Source organism: Mercenaria mercenaria, chromosome 9 (genome assembly GCF_021730395.1).
Source record: "Mercenaria mercenaria strain notata chromosome 9, MADL_Memer_1, whole genome shotgun sequence".
NCBI lineage: Eukaryota > Metazoa > Mollusca > Bivalvia > Venerida > Veneridae > Mercenaria > Mercenaria mercenaria.
This window is the reverse complement of record NC_069369.1, coordinates 53285266-53303028: the sequence shown is the minus strand read 5'-3', so window position 1 is coordinate 53303028 and position 17763 is coordinate 53285266. Positions and strand designations below refer to the sequence as shown.

At 35.3% G+C, this 17763-nt stretch overlaps 2 protein-coding genes across 3 annotated transcripts; one reads left to right on the top strand and one right to left on the bottom strand.

Annotated features, from left to right (window-relative positions):
- Nucleotides 1–254: 254 nt before the first annotated feature.
- LOC128546103 (peptidoglycan-recognition protein SC2-like) lies at nucleotides 255–14431 on the top strand. Of its 2 annotated transcripts, none has more exons than XM_053551416.1 (3): nucleotides 255–411; nucleotides 10996–11205; nucleotides 12305–14431. In XM_053551416.1, exons 1-3 carry the CDS (start codon nucleotides 378–380, stop codon nucleotides 12679–12681), a joined length of 621 nt encoding a protein of 206 aa, XP_053407391.1. In that variant the 5' UTR covers nucleotides 255–377; the 3' UTR covers nucleotides 12682–14431. The 2 variants fall into 2 exon arrangements, with proteins under 2 accessions (XP_053407391.1, XP_053407390.1); XM_053551415.1 differs by lacking the exon at nucleotides 255–411 and adding an exon at nucleotides 556–688.
- A 756-nt stretch (nucleotides 14432–15187) lies between these two features.
- Nucleotides 15188–17476, bottom strand: LOC123547173 (peptidoglycan-recognition protein SC2-like). The gene is made up of 3 exons (XM_053551419.1): nucleotides 17319–17476; nucleotides 16296–16508; nucleotides 15188–16035 (listed from the first exon to the last, which is right to left on the bottom strand). The coding sequence occupies exons 1-3, from the start codon at nucleotides 17347–17349 to the stop codon at nucleotides 15674–15676; spliced, it is 606 nt and encodes a 201-aa protein (XP_053407394.1). The 5' UTR covers nucleotides 17350–17476; the 3' UTR covers nucleotides 15188–15673.
- Between the last annotated feature and the right edge of the window lie 287 nt (nucleotides 17477–17763).

Sequence of the window (17763 nt, the reverse complement as noted above, 5' to 3'; positions counted from 1 at the left end):
GGAATTTTGTTTACATTGTCTCTAAATTATATGGTAAAGATGGAAGTCGTCGGTCGGCATTAATTCTCCCGCATTGAATGTACAATATTACCTAACCCTAACCTTTAGTCAGTATAATACATGTATTCTAAACTCATAACGTGCGTATATCCAATAGGGGCGATTTAATGTTGCCTGATACCACTGATTAGATACGCCCTATTATGCCGATAAATCGAACATGTTATTAAAAGTACAAAATTAAACACCCTAAAGTATATGCATGTTCGCCGCTAGATGTGTGTCGTTATAAAGAAACTGAATAGTATATATAAACATTCTACTTTACATTGGTTAAACCATCAAATATTTTTCAGTTTTAGTTAAAATTTAAATAAATGGGTGATACAAATACAGAGAACTGTTTAAATGGTAAGTACATTATTGTGTATTTGTTTGTTAAGCTGATAATTATTAAACACAAATACTTTTTCAGTTTTTATTTCCTGTCAGTTTTTATACATGTTCATCATAAGCTAAAAAGAAAATGGATTTTTCTGTTTACATGACTCAAAATAATATTGCAGTGGGTCAGCAAATATGTGTGTTTGTGTTGTTGTTTTTTCTTTATTAAAGCTACAAATCGTTATGATGAAACATGGATTCTATTTTACGAGTCTCACGAAAAGGAAAAGGAAATTAAGTCTTCGTAAGTGAAAATGGAGACAGACCTCAATTTGCTCGGCAGTCAAGGTCTGTGAAACGCACGTTTATGCGCTTTATTTTTGAAGAGGGAAGTATGATATCTCAAGTTCATGTCCTTGAGCAAACCACTATCACAACCTTATTTTACGCCGAAACTGTCCGTCCTTCCAGCAGTAGTGCGAACTACACGGAGGCCCATCGAAAGACCGGGTGTGCTGCACGACAATATCCTGGCTCATGTTTCCACAGTCCTGAACTTTTACCTGAAATCTCACGGGCTTAAATCCTTGCAGCAACACCGCTCTGTAGCCCTAACCCTTCTCCATGTGAATTCTCGCTGAATACAGCACCTAAGGGGACCTATCAATGATATTTATTTTTATTATACCTCACATAAATATCCAATGCAAATTTCCCATTAGTTTAACTTGAATAATATATCATATTCCCCAGTAATTTTATATCTCATGCGCAAAATCGTTATTTTCAGTTTCTGCGCATGTGATATGATACATAATTTCATATCACCTGCGCAAAAGCGCTATTTTGTTTTTCTGCGCATGTGATATTATTTTTTCATATCTCCCGTTGAGTAATTGATACTTTTGCACTGAGTAAAAGACTGAGACGTTAACTTTTCAGAAGATGTGCTTTTATAATTTAGGATTAAATTTCTTTCATTTGTGAACCCGGCCGATTTTTCTTTTATTAATGATTTGTTCTACGTGCCAAAAATTTCGAAAACAACTTTTTATCAAATATTGAATCGAAACTATTTCCATGAGATTGGAAATGATCTAACTAAGAAAATAAGTGCTCACACATATATGTTTCGTTTAGAAATAATAAAGTTATCGCCGTTTTTCGAATGTTACTGTTAGCGATTTCAGCAGCGTCACAATGTTGAAATGATAATGCGCATAATTTAACATAGGATTCAGCGATATGCAAACGTGTCGACTAAATCTACAAAAAAATGTCTTATTAGACAGAAGAGTTGCCATCCGAGTGCTAACAAGTAAGCACTCCTTAATTCAGTCTCCATGATTTGGTAATTCATTTTTAACGTTAGATAAATCATTTAAAACATTATGTTGATTTTACAGTAAATGTTTTGACCTTTAATGTCATTTCGGTATAATAAAATAAATACTGCATTCCTGAGAGGGTGATATGAAAAATGTTCACCCCTCGAAATATGAATATAGACCTCGGCTGGCGCCTCGGTCGATATTCATATATCTCGTGGTGAACATTTTTCATATCGCCCTCTCAGGAATGCAATATTTATATAATGTAGTTTAAAAAGAATACTGTTTAACCTAAATGTTTAAAATTTCACAAGGAGATTATGATAATATTGTCTACTGGTTAGGCACCGGTTTCCGGACATGGCTATTTTCAGGGGGAAATAGTGCTCTCTTTAGACATTGTGAATGCAATAACATGATTCGGAACATTCAGTGGCTGATTTTTATATGTCGTATAATGACTTTATGAATTCATTATACTTATTTAGATAAGCACATTTTATCATCTTGTTTTTCGGTCAGCAATATGTCATCGGTCAGTAAAAAGTCATACACAAAGAACTTCGGAATGCTACTTTAAATAACTTCAGCGTTTGTTTACATCTGGAAAATGACAGGTTAAGATATCTCGTCCAGGTTAATTACCCTCTGGCCACGTTATTCGCTGCGTCATGATTGTTGTTTTGTTTCTAACTAATTGTAATGACAGATGACTAAATGAAATAATGACATGTTTTTATTATTATGGTCAAAATGCGTGCCCTTTTGGAGAAAAACAATTTAGTCATCCCTACGAAGTTTTCCTTAAATACCGCTAAATTCTAGATAGAACTTCAGTATCAATCTGCCCGTGCTAATGTTAGTAACGTATGCCGATACTCCATACGATTTAAGATAGTTTAGAGCCGGGGCAATTAGCAATGAATTATTATTGTTAGAGTTAGACATTAATGAAATAATAGAGATTATGTTAGGAAATTGTGAAGAAAGACATTGTTGTATATATTTACTCAGAACATAGTACTATATTAAACAGTAGTTATCATAGAGAACTGAGTTGTTGTGTTGTAGTTTAGAATAGTGAACTCTAGACCCTGTTACACCACACGGGGCTTATTTGGTGCCTTAAAAGAACCAGGATTCGAACGAACCTTCGGAACGTCGCGGCCACAACGCAAAAGAAGTACTACCAACCACGGTTCGGTTACCCGGGGGAGACTGTGACGATCATATCCTCTGCACTGGTGAGTGAAAATTTCTTTGCTTGTTTTTTTGTTGGCTTAATTATGGCAGATCAAGATATCGCAGCAATTTTCGAAAATCTGGGGCGTGAATTGTCTAATGTTTCGGCTGTCGTAGGTACTCAAAGTATATCTCAGGTTATTCCACAATTTGATGGGGATCCGAAACAATTTAAATTTTGGCTGAAAAATATTGAAAAATACGGTGTTCTTACGGGTTTAACTGGAGATAAATTAAAACTTGTCGCTTATCAGTCAAGCAGAGCGGCAGTAAGTGATTTTATACAAAGATATTTAACGGAAAATGTTGATAGGGACTGGAATCATTTAAAAACAGAATTGTCTTCAAGGTTCGCTGAAATACAAGATCCTCAGCATGCATTTTGTTTACTAAGAACAATCAAACAGGCTCCAGGTGAAAATGTTCAAATTTATGCCGAAAGACTTCTTACTTTGGCAGAAGAAGCTTTCGTAGGTCACAATGGTGATTTAAATTTAATTGAAAGACAAATGATTGGATTTTTTGTGGATGGGTTGGCACACGATTTTTTAAAAATGAAAGTTATGAGAGATAATCCACAAACTCTTCAGGCCGCCGTACGGTCCGCCATGAATGAACAAAATTTGAGAACTAGATTTAATCTACGGATAGGACGGAGTGTGGATTCGTCCTCACATAATTCCGTTCAAGAAAATGAACCTATGGAAGTAGATCATTTAAGGCCACGCAGACCTTGCGCTTACTGTAAGAAACCAGGTCACCACATAAAACAGTGCCGACACAGGCTTCAATCTATTCACTCTGTTGAGTATGGACCTCCAAACGTTGATCCTCGCATTCCACCTAGATTTAAAGATCAAGGTCAAGATAAAATCGAACAAGGTTATAATTCTCATAGGTATCAAAACTCATCTAACTCTGACTGGAAATCTAAGATTACTTGCTGGAACTGTGGTAAGTTAGGGCACCTTGCCAGGGAATGTAGAACTAATCCAAACCGTTACGCTAATTATCAAAATCCAAATTATCAACGTACATATAGCAACCAGGGAAACTAACAACCTCCTATCACAACGAAGTCGGTGATAGGAGAAATCGTATGTCTACTTTTAATATAGCAATTTGTGGCAACCCAAACTCATGTATAATAAAAATTAGAGAAAAACGTTTAAGATGCCTTGTAGATACCGGAGCTGAGGTATCGCTTATATCATATAGAACATATGCGTCCCTGCGACGTAAACCAAAACTTTTAAATAATAAGGCTAATCTTCAGTCTGTAAATGGACAATCTTTGGCCGTTAAGGGTAGTGTAAATTTAACATTTAAAATAGGTTCAGTTAAAAAGTCCCATTATTTTATGTGGTAAGCAACATAAACAGAAACGGTATCTTGGGCCGAGATTTCTTATCGCAAAATGGTGTTAGATTATATTTTGATTTAAATTGTTTAAAAATAGATGATGAATATATTGCTTTAGAGGAAGACATACACGTAGCTTCCGTGGTTAGACTTCGCCAAACTACGGTCCTGAGACCTAATACTGTAAATATTATAAAGGGAAAGTCAGATATACTAATGGACTGAAACATAACAGAGTTTATGACCTAATGGGGATGAACAACTCCTTTTTGAATAACGAGCCAGGCTTGCAAATTGTTGATTCTGTAATTAGATTACATGGCCACAGGCAATTACCAGTCATGGTTATAAATAAAACACATAAAACTATAAAGTTAAGAGAAGGTTTTCCGATTGCTAGGTTAGGTGATTTAAGCCTAAGGGACATATCGTCCGTAAAATTAGATACTAGCAATCCATCCAGTGAAGAGGACATCTTTTCAGAAATTAATGTGCCCGAAGAACATTACGACTTAATATATAATCTGCTTAAAAACAATAGAGATGTTTTCGCGAAAGATGACTCAGAACTAACATTGACTGATACCGTTACAATGAAAATTGACACCGGGTCACACCCACCAATTAGACTCAGACCTTATCGCATTCCTATAAATCACCGCCAAGCAGCGGATGACGCAATAAAAAAAATGTTAGATGCAAACATTATACGTCCGTCCATAGTCCATGGCGATTTCCTGTTGTTATTGTTTCCAAGAAGGACAGCAGCAAGCGATTATGTCTGGACTTTCGTGCATTGAATTTAATATGCCGTCAAACGTCTTATCCGCTTCCTCGTATAGATGATATCTTACCATTATTAGGAAAAAGTTGCTGGTTTTCCAGTCTGGATTTAGCTAGCGCCTTTCACCAAATACCTATTCAGGAACAAGACAAAGAAAAGACCGCCTTTGCCACGCCATTTCATGGACTCATGGAATTTAATTCCATGGCATTCGGGCTTTCCAACGCACCAGGTTATTTCCAATCATTAATGAGAGAAGTCTTAAAAGGCTGTGAATCTTTTGCTATCGCATACGTTGATGACCTCATTCTATTCAGTAAATCTTTTCAGGAACATATTGATCATATTAAGACTGTTTTCCAAAGGTTAAGACAACATAAGCTTAAACTTAAGTTAAAAAAATGTCAATTCCTACAACAAGAAACAACCTATCTCGGATTTACAATTGATAAAAATGGTATCCGTCCGGATCCGAAAAAAGTAGAAGCAATCCGAAAATTGCCACGCCCACAATGTGTGCGCGACGTACGAAGCTTATTAGGAATGGTAAATTTTTTTCGTCACATGATACATAATGGTAAACAATCATACACGGAAATTGTCGAGCCACTTATCGATCTAACAAGAAAGAACGTCAAATTTAATTGGTCAGTAGCTTGTCAGGATAGTTTTGATCAATTAAAAGATAGCTTGTCCATTATTCCACAGTTATCTTTCCCAGATCCAAGTCGACCTTATAGGTTATATTGTGACGCTAGCGATACTGTGATTTCTGCAATACTTACACAAAAATACGATGATGAAGATTCAGGTCATTATGTTAACGAAAAACCAATTTATTTCATTTCACATAGACTCAGCACGGATCTGTGGAAATATTATCAATTCTTACGCAGCTCGACTATGATTGCTGAGGACAAGATTATCATTAATATTCATGTTCCCTTAATCGATTTCAATAGTCGTTTTGATGTATATCGTATTCATAATTTCGAACTTCCCTACAGTAACATTAATCGATCATCGATACCTCAGTCATCTCAGGTACATCTTGTCGCTAAGTACGATTTAGAATTTTCAGCTCTACTTTTTAATCGTGAACGCACAAAATTTGCTGTCATTCTGCCCAGTGAATTAGAATCTTGCAAAAGTAGCTTTACGCAATTTTGTCAAGTCAGATCCCCATTTTATCAAGCAAGCATGTCTGAATTATGTGTTACGGCTTTATTTCTACGAAACCCAGCTAAAGTTACGCAAACTGTAACATTATTATTAAACCTAACACCAAGTTACCTTACGCCGAAAATATAGATAATGGTCTATGGGCAGTCACCACTTTAATTGATTTAAGATTCGTCATCGTGTGCCAATCTGACACTAAATCTAACCATGAATTAGTTGTTAAAGCCCTCTCAGTTTAGTTCAACTTGAGATGAACTGTCAGGCCTTTAATGAACATTTGAACTTAAGTCCATGGTACTCTCAAATTTCTAAGAAAACACATCACCTTGATTATAACCCTCTACTTCCTCCTAATATTTCTACAAATCACCTATGGAAACAATTTCACTACAAACTTGAGAATTTTACAAATGTCAAGCTGCCCCACGAATTAAAACTATTAAGCAAATTCCGCTTGACATTCTCATTAACAAATTAGAGAATCTAAGACACTCTAAACTAATTGATGATTCGATTTTCCCCACCTGGATTATAGTACTTATAGCTGCTGGTTGCTCAATTACTCTAGGAATTGGGATTTTTATTTATTGTAAATGTAAATTACGAAATTCTAAGCACCGATCTGCCATAAAGTCACGAAATACGGTTCAGAAGTTATTCGCTACAAATTTGTCTCTGGAAACGACGCAATAATTACTCCTGCTGTCAAATCCGGACCATTTCAAGCTACTGCACCGATCAAGGAAGATAACAGTGTTGCCGAAGGCAGTATACTATCTGCCTTGTATCCGAAACTTTAAGTCTTTAAGTGCACATCAATGTCGAAAGTGTCTATTGTTCTGAGTAATGACTGTATATATTTTTTTGACTGTTCGTAATTTGGGTGACGGATACATCTACTATATAAGCAACTTAAAATGGATTGAGCGGTCCACTCGTTCACAGAGACTTGAGATTCTGTTTACTTACAAATTTCACTTGTATTTAATACGTAAGATCTAAGTATAACTATGGAATGTATCAGAAAATTCACTATTGCCAGGATCTTTATATCCTTCACTTTGGAGTACTTAGTCTGTAAGATTTGGCACCTGATCCAAGACCAGGCGAAAGCAAACTGTGATGAATGCTGGGGGACAGATGACGACTGTTCCCACAATTTTAGAGCCACAGACGTCATCCAACGTTTTGACAATGTGTATACGGCCGTGGTAAAAACACTGGCCGACGACCAGTTAGCAGGCACATCTTCATTCGAAAGGCGGAGCGTCGAGTACTGGACCTTTCCAGAACCAGACACCAGTACGTCTGCCAACATTGCATACGTACTGAATTGAACGACTCAGCGCTTCAGTCTACAATGGAGGACTGTGCAAACTATGAGGCGGTGTCCGGGCGGTACTTCAAAAGGTTCCGAAGTCGGCAACGTCACATCTTTTACCAATCTGGCCGTACCAGCTACCGTGCGGAGAGACGTCTGCAGCCGACCTTAATGACGTCGACTGATTGTGTCGTTCATTAGTATTTTATACTTATATTTTCATTATATTATTCAATTACAAAAAAAAAAACTTTTAGAAAAACAAAATACGGAATTTATATAATCGCATATACTCGCTTTTTAATTGTGTTTTTGTTATATCTATAATATCCTTAAAAAAAAAAAAAATTATATACATATTAAGTAATGATTTTATTTAAATAAGTAATGATTTTTTTTAGTTATTGTACTATATCTATCCTTAAGAAAAGTAGGTCATTAAACACTTATCACTATGTATACCAATTTTATGTTTTGCAATTATTTTTTCCCTCACAGAAATACTGTTGCAGCCAAGATCAACAACAATTTTTCTAGTAATTTTTTTTATCCAACCAGTTCTTAACGATTTTACACTAAGAATGTCAAAACCCCTCTGGGCAAGGGAGGAAAAAATGGACTTTTAATTACGGAATTTATTGTGAAATCGTGTTCCGCTAGCAATTTAGTGTTTTATTAAGATTTAGAGTAATTAAATGGGGTTTTGACTTCAAAACGCAAGAAAAAACAATCTAGGACTGAAACAAAAACGAAAACGAATTGAAAATTCTAGGACTAAATCAAATCGTGAAAATTGTAAAAATTAAATCTACGTATTCCATGTGATTTCCTATTCATTGATTATGTATATTATATCATGTGTTGAAACTATATATTCTTGATTTTGTATTCTGTTGTATTCTATCCTTCTCAAATCATTAATCTTCAGAAGTACGGCTAAAAACATTTAAAATAAATTCTACGTATTACTTATAAAAATCAGCCGGTTTTATGCATTGCCTTGTGTTAAATTGTTAATTGCCTCGCTTGAATTTTAATTTTTGCTTATTTTTTTATTTTTCTTATAAATAATTAAAAAAACAAAAAACTCACGAGTAAGAGACGAGTGTCGTATAATGACTTTATGAATTCATTATACTTATTTAGATAAGCACATTTTATCATCTTGTTTTTCGGTCAGCAATATGTCATCGGTCAGTAAAAAGTCATACACAAAGAACTTCGGAATGCTACTTTAAATAACTTCAGCGTTTGTTTACATCTGGAAAATGACAGGTTAAGATATCTCGTCCAGGTTAATTACCCTCTGGCCACGTTATTCGCTGCGTCATGATTGTTGTTTTGTTTCTAACTAATTGTAATGACAGATGACTAAATGAAATAATGACATGTTTTTATTATTATGGTCAAAATGCGTGCCCTTTTGGAGAAAAACAATTTAGTCATCCCTACGAAGTTTTCCTTAAATACCGCTAAATTCTAGATAGAACTTCAGTATCAATCTGCCCGTGCTAATGTTAGTAACGTATGCCGATACTCCATACGATTTAAGATAGTTTAGAGCCGGGGCAATTAGCAATGAATTATTATTGTTAGAGTTAGACATTAATGAAATAATAGAGATTATGTTAGGAAATTGTGAAGAAAGACATTGTTGTATATATTTACTCAGAACATAGTACTATATTAAACAGTAGTTATCATAGAGAACTGAGTTGTTGTTGTTGTAGTTAGAATAGTGAACTCTAGACCCTGTTACACCACATATATCTATGAGGAAATACAGTTGTTAGTATTGTTTTATAGTCTTAGTGTTAGCAATAAAAATTAGGTATTGCAGCACAAACTATACACATCACTCCATATAGATATAAATCGCCGGTCCATAGTTTGTGTTGTTGATCGGTCTATAGTTCGACACTAAATGTTGCTGGGCTATCTCAAAATTAGAAGAAGGAAAAATGTGAACATTCATTTCTGATATCATGTATTAAAACACTTACTGTAGAGCTTGCCGGTCAATATTCAAAACTGTTAACCCTCTGTCATTCGAACCTTGGACAATAGTTTTGACTAGTGACCGACAAGCCATTCTAATTGCTGTTGCAATTAAAACTGGATATAATAAAACTTCGAATTTTGTCCGGAAACTAGTTTCAAACCAGTACAATGAGTGACAAAGTACAACATTTCATGTAAATAGAAAATTGATGTTTTAATATTGACTGTATCTATACTGTTCATCAGATACACTGAAACAGTGATATATATCAGATACATTAATAAAACAGTAAATACCTTATTATGATATACATGTAATATGGTTAAATATAATATGTCACGACTTTCTTTTCGCTGTTTGTTATAAACTCATTTGAAAAAAAATAGGGTAATTGGAAACAAAGATTTTTTGCGCCTTCAAGAAATTAATATATAATAGGTTGTTAAATGTATATCGTCTTTCGTAACATTGAATACAGAATTCTTGGATCAGCGGCAAAAAGTAAGGTAAATGGGAACGAACAGTTTTATGCTTTAATAAAACGGTGTATTGTCTTCCATAACAAAATCAACAAAGTTGCATTCTTTAAATCGAATTTACTTGCAGAATAATATTGCATAATTCCTTAGTTTAAGTAAAAGTAAAACAAATGTATTTTTGTTTGTTTAACGTGGGTTTTCGACGAAAGTCTCCTCCTAAAATGGAAGGAACAACATATTTCCAACCGAGCCCACGGAAGGTGTCATATTTAAATCACCAGCTACTAGTCTAGGCCGATACTGCTGGAAACAGTACCATTTAAGTAAATCACCCAGCACTGAACACAAGTCGCGGGAATCGAACCAGGAGCGCCGGCGCTGTAGTCCTACCTGCTACCACTGCGCCACTGATTCCCCCTTTTTTTGATGATGGTTTCCAATGAAAGCTACAAATATATTGAAGCTCACTATAACAGTAGAATTATACGTGGCTTTTAATGGTCTAATCTCAATAAACACGTCCACAATAAACTACTTATTGCTTATTTTGTATAAACAATGATATTATACTTGCAAAGAGAAATTGATATTCATATCTATGAATGTGTTGGAATTTTAAAGTTTACGATGTGTACTTGGAGTTAATTTAAAGTATGCCTATTCCTGAAAATAGACACCTTATCTACATTTATAGCTTACCTTGCACATATTTTGTTTTTATATCATTTTATTCAAAATTTAATATATCTATTTATCTGTCAGACATGAAAAAAATAAATAAATTATCCAAAACCCAGAGCATTTTAACATTTTTCATGCCGTGAGGATATTTAAACCTTCAAATCATCAATAATATTGTGTTGACTTCCTGCGAATTATTAGTCCATCTAATTTTCACATTTTTTCAGGAGTGGAAAATTCGCAACCACTGACCAATTTTGACGTTACTATAGTTACACGAAATGAATGGGGCGCAAGGCCATCAAAGGAAATAAACTATATGGGAACACCGGTCAGTGTGGTATTTATACATCATACATCAATGAATGAATGTCACACACAGGACCAGTGCATGGAAGAAATGAAAAAAATACAGAATTTTCATATGGATGACAGAGGTAATGAAAACCGTTACTATATTATCCTGGTGCATATTTATGCCAGACAATGGCGCCAAATTAAAAGTGCACAATAAGTGTGAATGAATGATATTCACCGTCTTTTAGGTAGGTATTTGGATAAATTTATTGGGATGTGTCTTACTAATGTGAGTGATTTTAGATAGGGTTCCGATCCAAGTTTGAAATAATACCTGGAGGGACATCTTCGATCTCTATCCACTATATAATCAACTTGCCCTAAGGATGTGACTTGAAACTACACTTACAACTTGCTAGTATAGTGCTTCAACAGTGATGTTAAGTCACTCTTACATCATGAGGCAACTGTTTACACATTTCCCTGTGTCTTCGGGACATGATTGAGGTGGAGAGTGAGGTTAGATCTGCACAATTAACCGGTTGAAACTCCTTGATAGTGGCTATGCCAGTGGCCATTCCTAGGCTATCATAATGATTGTGTTCCTTTCATTTGGGGCCTCCGTGGCCGAGTGGTTATGGTCGCTGACTTTAAATCACTTAACCCTCACCGATGTGGGTTCGAGCCTCACTCGGGGCGTTGAATTCTTCATGTCAGAAAGCCATCCAGATTGGTTACGGAAGGTCGGTGGTTCTACCCAAGTGCCTGCCCGTGATGAAGTAGTGCACGGAGGGGCACCTGGGGTCTTCCTCCGCTATCAAAGCTGAAAAGCCGCCATATGACCTATAATTGTGTCGTTGCGATAATGTCGCAAAAACAAACAAAAAATCTGTGTCCGTTTGTTAATTTGTCTATGCATTTATGTTTATTCTGGACACGACTGATTCTGCCTTTACGAACAGCGTAGATCATGATCAGCCTGCACATCCGTGCAGTCTGTCCAAGATCTGCACTGTTTGCCATTCAGTCAGTATCTTTTTTCAACAGTTAATGGTATTGTCCAAATGAAAGATGGACAAGTTCATTATAGAAATTTAGCAGGGTAAGTGTTAATGATGTACACATCCATGCATACCCTGCTTCCGGGATGTGGTTTGTGGAAAACTTGATTTCTTTTGATTGGAAGAGTATGGGATACCCTCATTTACACCCTTAGGTAATTATACATCCTTTTTTCAGGATGGGACGACATTGCTTACAACTACCTCATTGGCGAAGACGGCAGGGTGTACGAGGGACGTGCCTGGGACAGAATTGGTGCTCACACTCTGAAGTGGAATGACGTGGCAGTTGCCTTCTCTTTTATGGGAAACTACTGTTCTAAACTCCCTAATGACAAAGCGTTACACGCACTGAAAGCTATGTTAGCATTAGGAGTAAAGAATGGGAAAATAACACCAGACTATAAGCTATACGGACACAGAAATGTAGGTGAAACAGAATGCCCTGGTGATAAATTACACGAGCTTATAAGTTCATGGAGTCATTTTGACAACAGCAACAGTACTCCCGTGAAACCGGAACCTAAACCTTATATATCAGAAGACAAACAATAGATATATACTAAATAAATAATATATAGCATGTTCCAATTAACAAAGAAAAGGTCACAAGTCCCGCGGAATAAATTCACCACAGCGTAGTCCGCGACAAGTATTATGTGTGGCTTCTATTTCATATTACTAAGTATTTCGAATGCAATAGATTTAACATTTATATGCAAAACAGTAGATCAAATATTACCGCACAATTGTGTTTATCTTTTCAGTCAGAGCAAAGTGATATCACCATTACCGTGTAGTATCAAAAGTAAATATATAAACAGAAATAAAAGCAACACAGAGGGTACTTTGCTGGCAAACATTGATCATACTTTACAAGATTTTACAAAGTCTTACTCGAAGGAAAGAAGGCTCCTGAAGCAATATTCCTTCACCATTTTATACTTCTCTCATTTGCTACAAGAAGTGTCCAAAAACTCATTTATACACTGCATACTTTCACGGAGTATAGCACTCAGTTTTCCTAAAATGTATCCAGCTATAAGTAATGAATAAATGTAATTCGGAAATAAACTTCAAGTAGAGCGCCAAAAGCAGTGGAGAGCAGAACTGCTTCTTGTGAAGGCTACAAAAATGCTTGGTACGTTGCCAGGTTCTCATTACTAACAAAGTCAAATACAAAAAAATCTTCGCATAGATTTATTCACAAATACAAATATGATAGTATCGTTAACAGTTTTCATTGCTATAAATATAAATAAACACCTTTAAAATCACTGCTTTACCAGTGATTTTACAGTAAAAATGTGTTACTTAAATCAGGCACTTTATACACACACTTAACATACAACATGGAATAATGTCACCTATGAATGGATTTACACCGGTCTGCATTAAAATGTGTATAAAATACTTCAGATGCTTAAAAGTAGCAATTCTAATCACTTGGAAGACTAACGAAAGGCCCAAAAAAATGTAAGTAGCTAACCTAAGCAGGCCCTTGACCTTGCTACTGGGTTTGGCGAATATCCATTAAGCAGTTCAATAAAAGCTATTTGAAGCTTTTTCTACTTCCTCCTGTGAAGGCCCTAAAATGCCTATGTTAGAAGTTTGGAGAGGTTCAACTAAAGGTGCTAAAGACAAATTTGGTTTTCATCAAGTTTATGAAAAAAATATTTGAAGGATTTTCAGCTCTTACAGCCCCTACATAAAAAGGGTCAAGTAAAAATATTTAAAATAATAAAGACATGACTTTACAAGGATGCTATAGACAACATTTGGTGAAGATCTATCAAGTGGTTCATGAGAAGAAGTTGTTTAAAGGTTTTCCTATGTTTAGCTTTGGCAGCCCAAATTGCATTTCCATGTGATCGCTATTCTTTGTGTCACTTTGATCGCTATTCTTCGTGTATTTTTACATTTTCCATAAATAATAATGACTTTTACACCTAAAAAGCTAGGGAATTTGATTTGTATTTTAAACGTTAAAGCAGTGACAAATAAGCCAAGATAAAAACGTTCCTTTGCGACAAAGCGGCCTGGGAGATTCTCGTACAGCCATACCATGTGCAGTAACAATTAATGAACAATAATGCATGGCTATTGAACCACACTGCCGACAACAGACGCTGTGATACGGGTACGAGGTATCAAAATTTCCATGGTGGAGTTATTTCTCCTAAGAAGAAATACGTTATCAATTTTACTTCTTTCCAGGGGTCAAGACCTTGGGATCATAGGATCATAAAACAACTACAGCGCACCAACGTTCTACATAACACTTCCTGATAAGAAATGTATTAAACAAACAGATAAATTTGTCTTGTTTTCTATATTTAGTCATTTGCAAGATTACTTTATATCTTGAATGTATTAAGATAAAAATAAGAACAAATAAGAATTAAAGAATTTTATTTGTTTTGTTTTTGTTGGGCTTAACGTCGCATATGACGACTTTCCATCTTTGATGGTGGAAGAAGACCCCATGTGCCCCTCCGTGCTTCATTTCATTGCGGGCGGGCACTTGGGTAAAACTACCGATCTTCCGTAAGCCAGATGTACGGCTTCCTAAAATGAATAGTCAATGCTCCGAGTGAGGCTCGAACCCACATCGGTGAGGGGCAGATGATCCAAAGTCACTGACCTTAACCACTCGGTCACAGAGGCCCCATTATAAGACTGTACTTTGGCGATAAATTTCAAACGCGTTAAGTGAACGAGTGTTCCATCTTTGACAAAATCGGATGAAAACAAAGATAAATGTAACGGCGGATATTCAGTCTTGTGGTATAAAGACTACAGTCCTCATTAGTCTTTTATCACCAATCACATGAATAGAAGTTTTTGGACCGGGCTTAAAACCCCTGAACTTTGTTCACGGGCTATCCGTGCTTGATGAATAAAAGAAATTAGTGACAATTTCTGAAAGTTTCCCATAAAATCTTTTCAAACCCCCAAATAACTAACATTTATCTTAAAAAGGGAATTTTGTAATAGTAGTCGAGGCCGGCTGTTAGTACACTATTTTACAACGAAAAGGCAAATTACGACAAAGAGCTGCTTTAGGAGTGCCAATATTTATTTGCCTTATTAACGCATGCAGGGTATTTTAATGAATTATTGTAGTTTTTTACTATTTAAAAATGGCAAATTGAAAAGAAGGAAAAATGCCAGGAGATAAAATGTTCCAATTTTAGGAGATATTTTTAGGAGGAAGGGTTCTTTTAATAGAAATAAAAATGTCATTTGTTCCAGTAACATTTTTAATACAATAAATGTTTGACCCGTATTATTTACTCTTTAAAATCTGAAAATGAGACATCGTATATATACCACTGAAATTTTGAAGAACGAGAAGGCACACCCCCAAAATTATTACATTTAACGCTATTCTAAAAACGAGAAAGTTAAACAGACAATTTAGCCTTTTAAAGCCTATGGCAAATTTCAGATTTTAAAAGTGGATAAATACAGGCCCTTATGTAAGTTGAGCTGCGTCCTTTTTCAGACAAATACAGTATATTTTATAAGTCTTTTCTTTGCTGGTTCATGTGGGTCTATATGGCTTTGGAGTAGGTTTAACTGGTGTGTTGTGATCAAAGTGGTCCCAAGTTTTGATCAGTTGATACAAGCTATTTCCTGGACATTCAGTTTGACCAACATCTCGATGACCGTACATTTTGTAATCTGGTGTAATTTTGCCAAGCTTTACGCCACATTCTATCATAACTTTGACTGCATGCAAGGCATCGCCGTTTGGAAGCTTGTTAGAATAATCGCCCATGATTGAGAAGGCGATTGCCACATCATTCCACCCACGTGTATGCGCTCCAATTCTGTCCCAGGCTCTGCCTTCGTATGCCTTACCATCCTCGCCGATAAGGAAGTTGTATCCGATATCGTCCCAGCCTGGGATATAAAGTACACAGCAAGTATTTATTTATCATGTTTGAGAGATTTTGCAGGCGTACTATATTCATAAACATTTTAAATCAGAAAGCGTACACGAGATATCAACCTGCCATAAATATTCATATTAAAGTATATTAAGGTCAAGTAAATGAACACTTTTTACTTTTGCACATGCAATGAATCGGTATATATAGAACAACGGTTATGTTACAAGAATCTTTCAACATTTAAGTGCATTCGGTAGTTAAAATACCTACCCCTTGTGTCCATGTGGAGGTTCTGTATGATCCTCATTTCATTAGCACAAGCATCTTGTGTAAAACATTCGCTCATTGCTGTGTGATGAATGAATACCACTGTTACTGGCGTACCCATGTAATTAATCTCTTTAGATGGTCTCGCGCCCCATTCTTGTCGTGTCACTATGGTAACGTTATCGCAGCCAGGAAGGGGCAATGCATCTACCATATCTAGAAAAAAATCTAGAGTAGATAACTATGTTCTGCAATATTTTCATTTCATTAAATTCAGTCCATATACAAAAAGTGTAAAGGAGAGAGGAATGTTGCATATATGATTTCTTTACCTCTCATGACTTAATCGGAACTATCCCGTTTTAATCCGAGTCTCAAAGTCATGAAAACTAAGTTAAACTTGAAATTTTTAAATTATTATTTCTATAGTACGTTGATGAAAGTTTATGTCACATCATTTTCTTCTTATCTATACAGATGATTTATGAATTATCTTATTAATATGTTTTAAACAGTTGCCATATATAGTAACATTCTGACCCGAACTTCTTTTGTGTTTGGTATGTTTACACTGAATTTCAATCAATCTTTGGAATTAGCTGTGTTCAATTTGAAGTTTGAAAATAAAATTAAAAAAAAGTCGGCTGAATTCTTTTAAATCGAAAAGAATTGGCAAATCATAACAGATTATTTTTCGTTGCATTATTTTAAATACTCATTCAGGTCACATCCTCCCAAACATCAAGTTTGTTTATATATTTCTCATCAAAATTAAAAATGGCTCCTCCATCTTAAAAAGCTTGTTAAGACTGCCCAAACGCCACAAATTTTGAAATCTTATTTTTAACGCTTTAGTTCACGGGCTGATTACGCAATTGAAATATGCTGTCAAGTTCGGCATCATATTTCTTTGTATCATTTGCATAACATGAAAATAAGTTAATCTACGGAACTACTATTATGAAAGATTTTAGTACATATCCTAACAAAAATAAAACCGGATATATTAGAAGAAAAATCTCTTACATAGAGATAGCAGAAGATATAGATACTTCATTTTCCACACCAAATATATGTCCAGTAATTACAAACACTAACGTCTGATTTTGGACAATTATTTTTCCTTTTTGTCAGCTACGTTGTACTTGATAAAATAGTATGTTATCTAGATACACAGTGGTGAAGAAAAAATGCACAACATAATAAATCAAGTACAGCGACTTAATACCGCAATATTTACAAAGACATATTTCGATGGCGTCTTTTAACTGTGTTTTACGAATTTTGCTCGTTTAACTTTCGTGACTTTATTTTTTCTTCAGTGAAATGCGTATTTAAAACTAAATGTAAAATTACAAAGCCACAGGTCTACGAATGACTCAAACATCCTGAAAAACAGCCAGGACTTCGGGTTTTTTAACAGATCAACTAGAGCGTGTCTTTGTTTACGAATACTTTTTAAATTTTGACC

Bases quoted from the DNA above. Each gene is read 5' to 3' on its own strand.
- LOC128546103 (XM_053551415.1), top strand. From the start codon at position 580: ATGTGTGTTTGTGTTGTTGTTTTTTCTTTATTAAAGCTACAAATCGTT. The intron at 689-10,995 runs GTAAGTGAAAAT...ACATTTTTTCAG, and splicing joins GAAAAGGAAATTAAGTCTTC to GAGTGGAAAATTCGCAACCA. The intron at 11,206-12,304 runs GTAATGAAAACC...TCCTTTTTTCAG, and splicing joins TTTTCATATGGATGACAGAG to GATGGGACGACATTGCTTAC.
- LOC123547173 (XM_053551419.1), bottom strand. From the start codon at position 17,349: ATGAAGTATCTATATCTTCTGCTATCTCTAT. The intron at 16,509-17,318 runs GTAAGAGATTTT...ATTTTTTTCTAG, and splicing joins ATATCTTCTGCTATCTCTAT to ATATGGTAGATGCATTGCCC. The intron at 16,036-16,295 runs GTAGGTATTTTA...TTTATATCCCAG, and splicing joins CCTCCACATGGACACAAGGG to GCTGGGACGATATCGGATAC.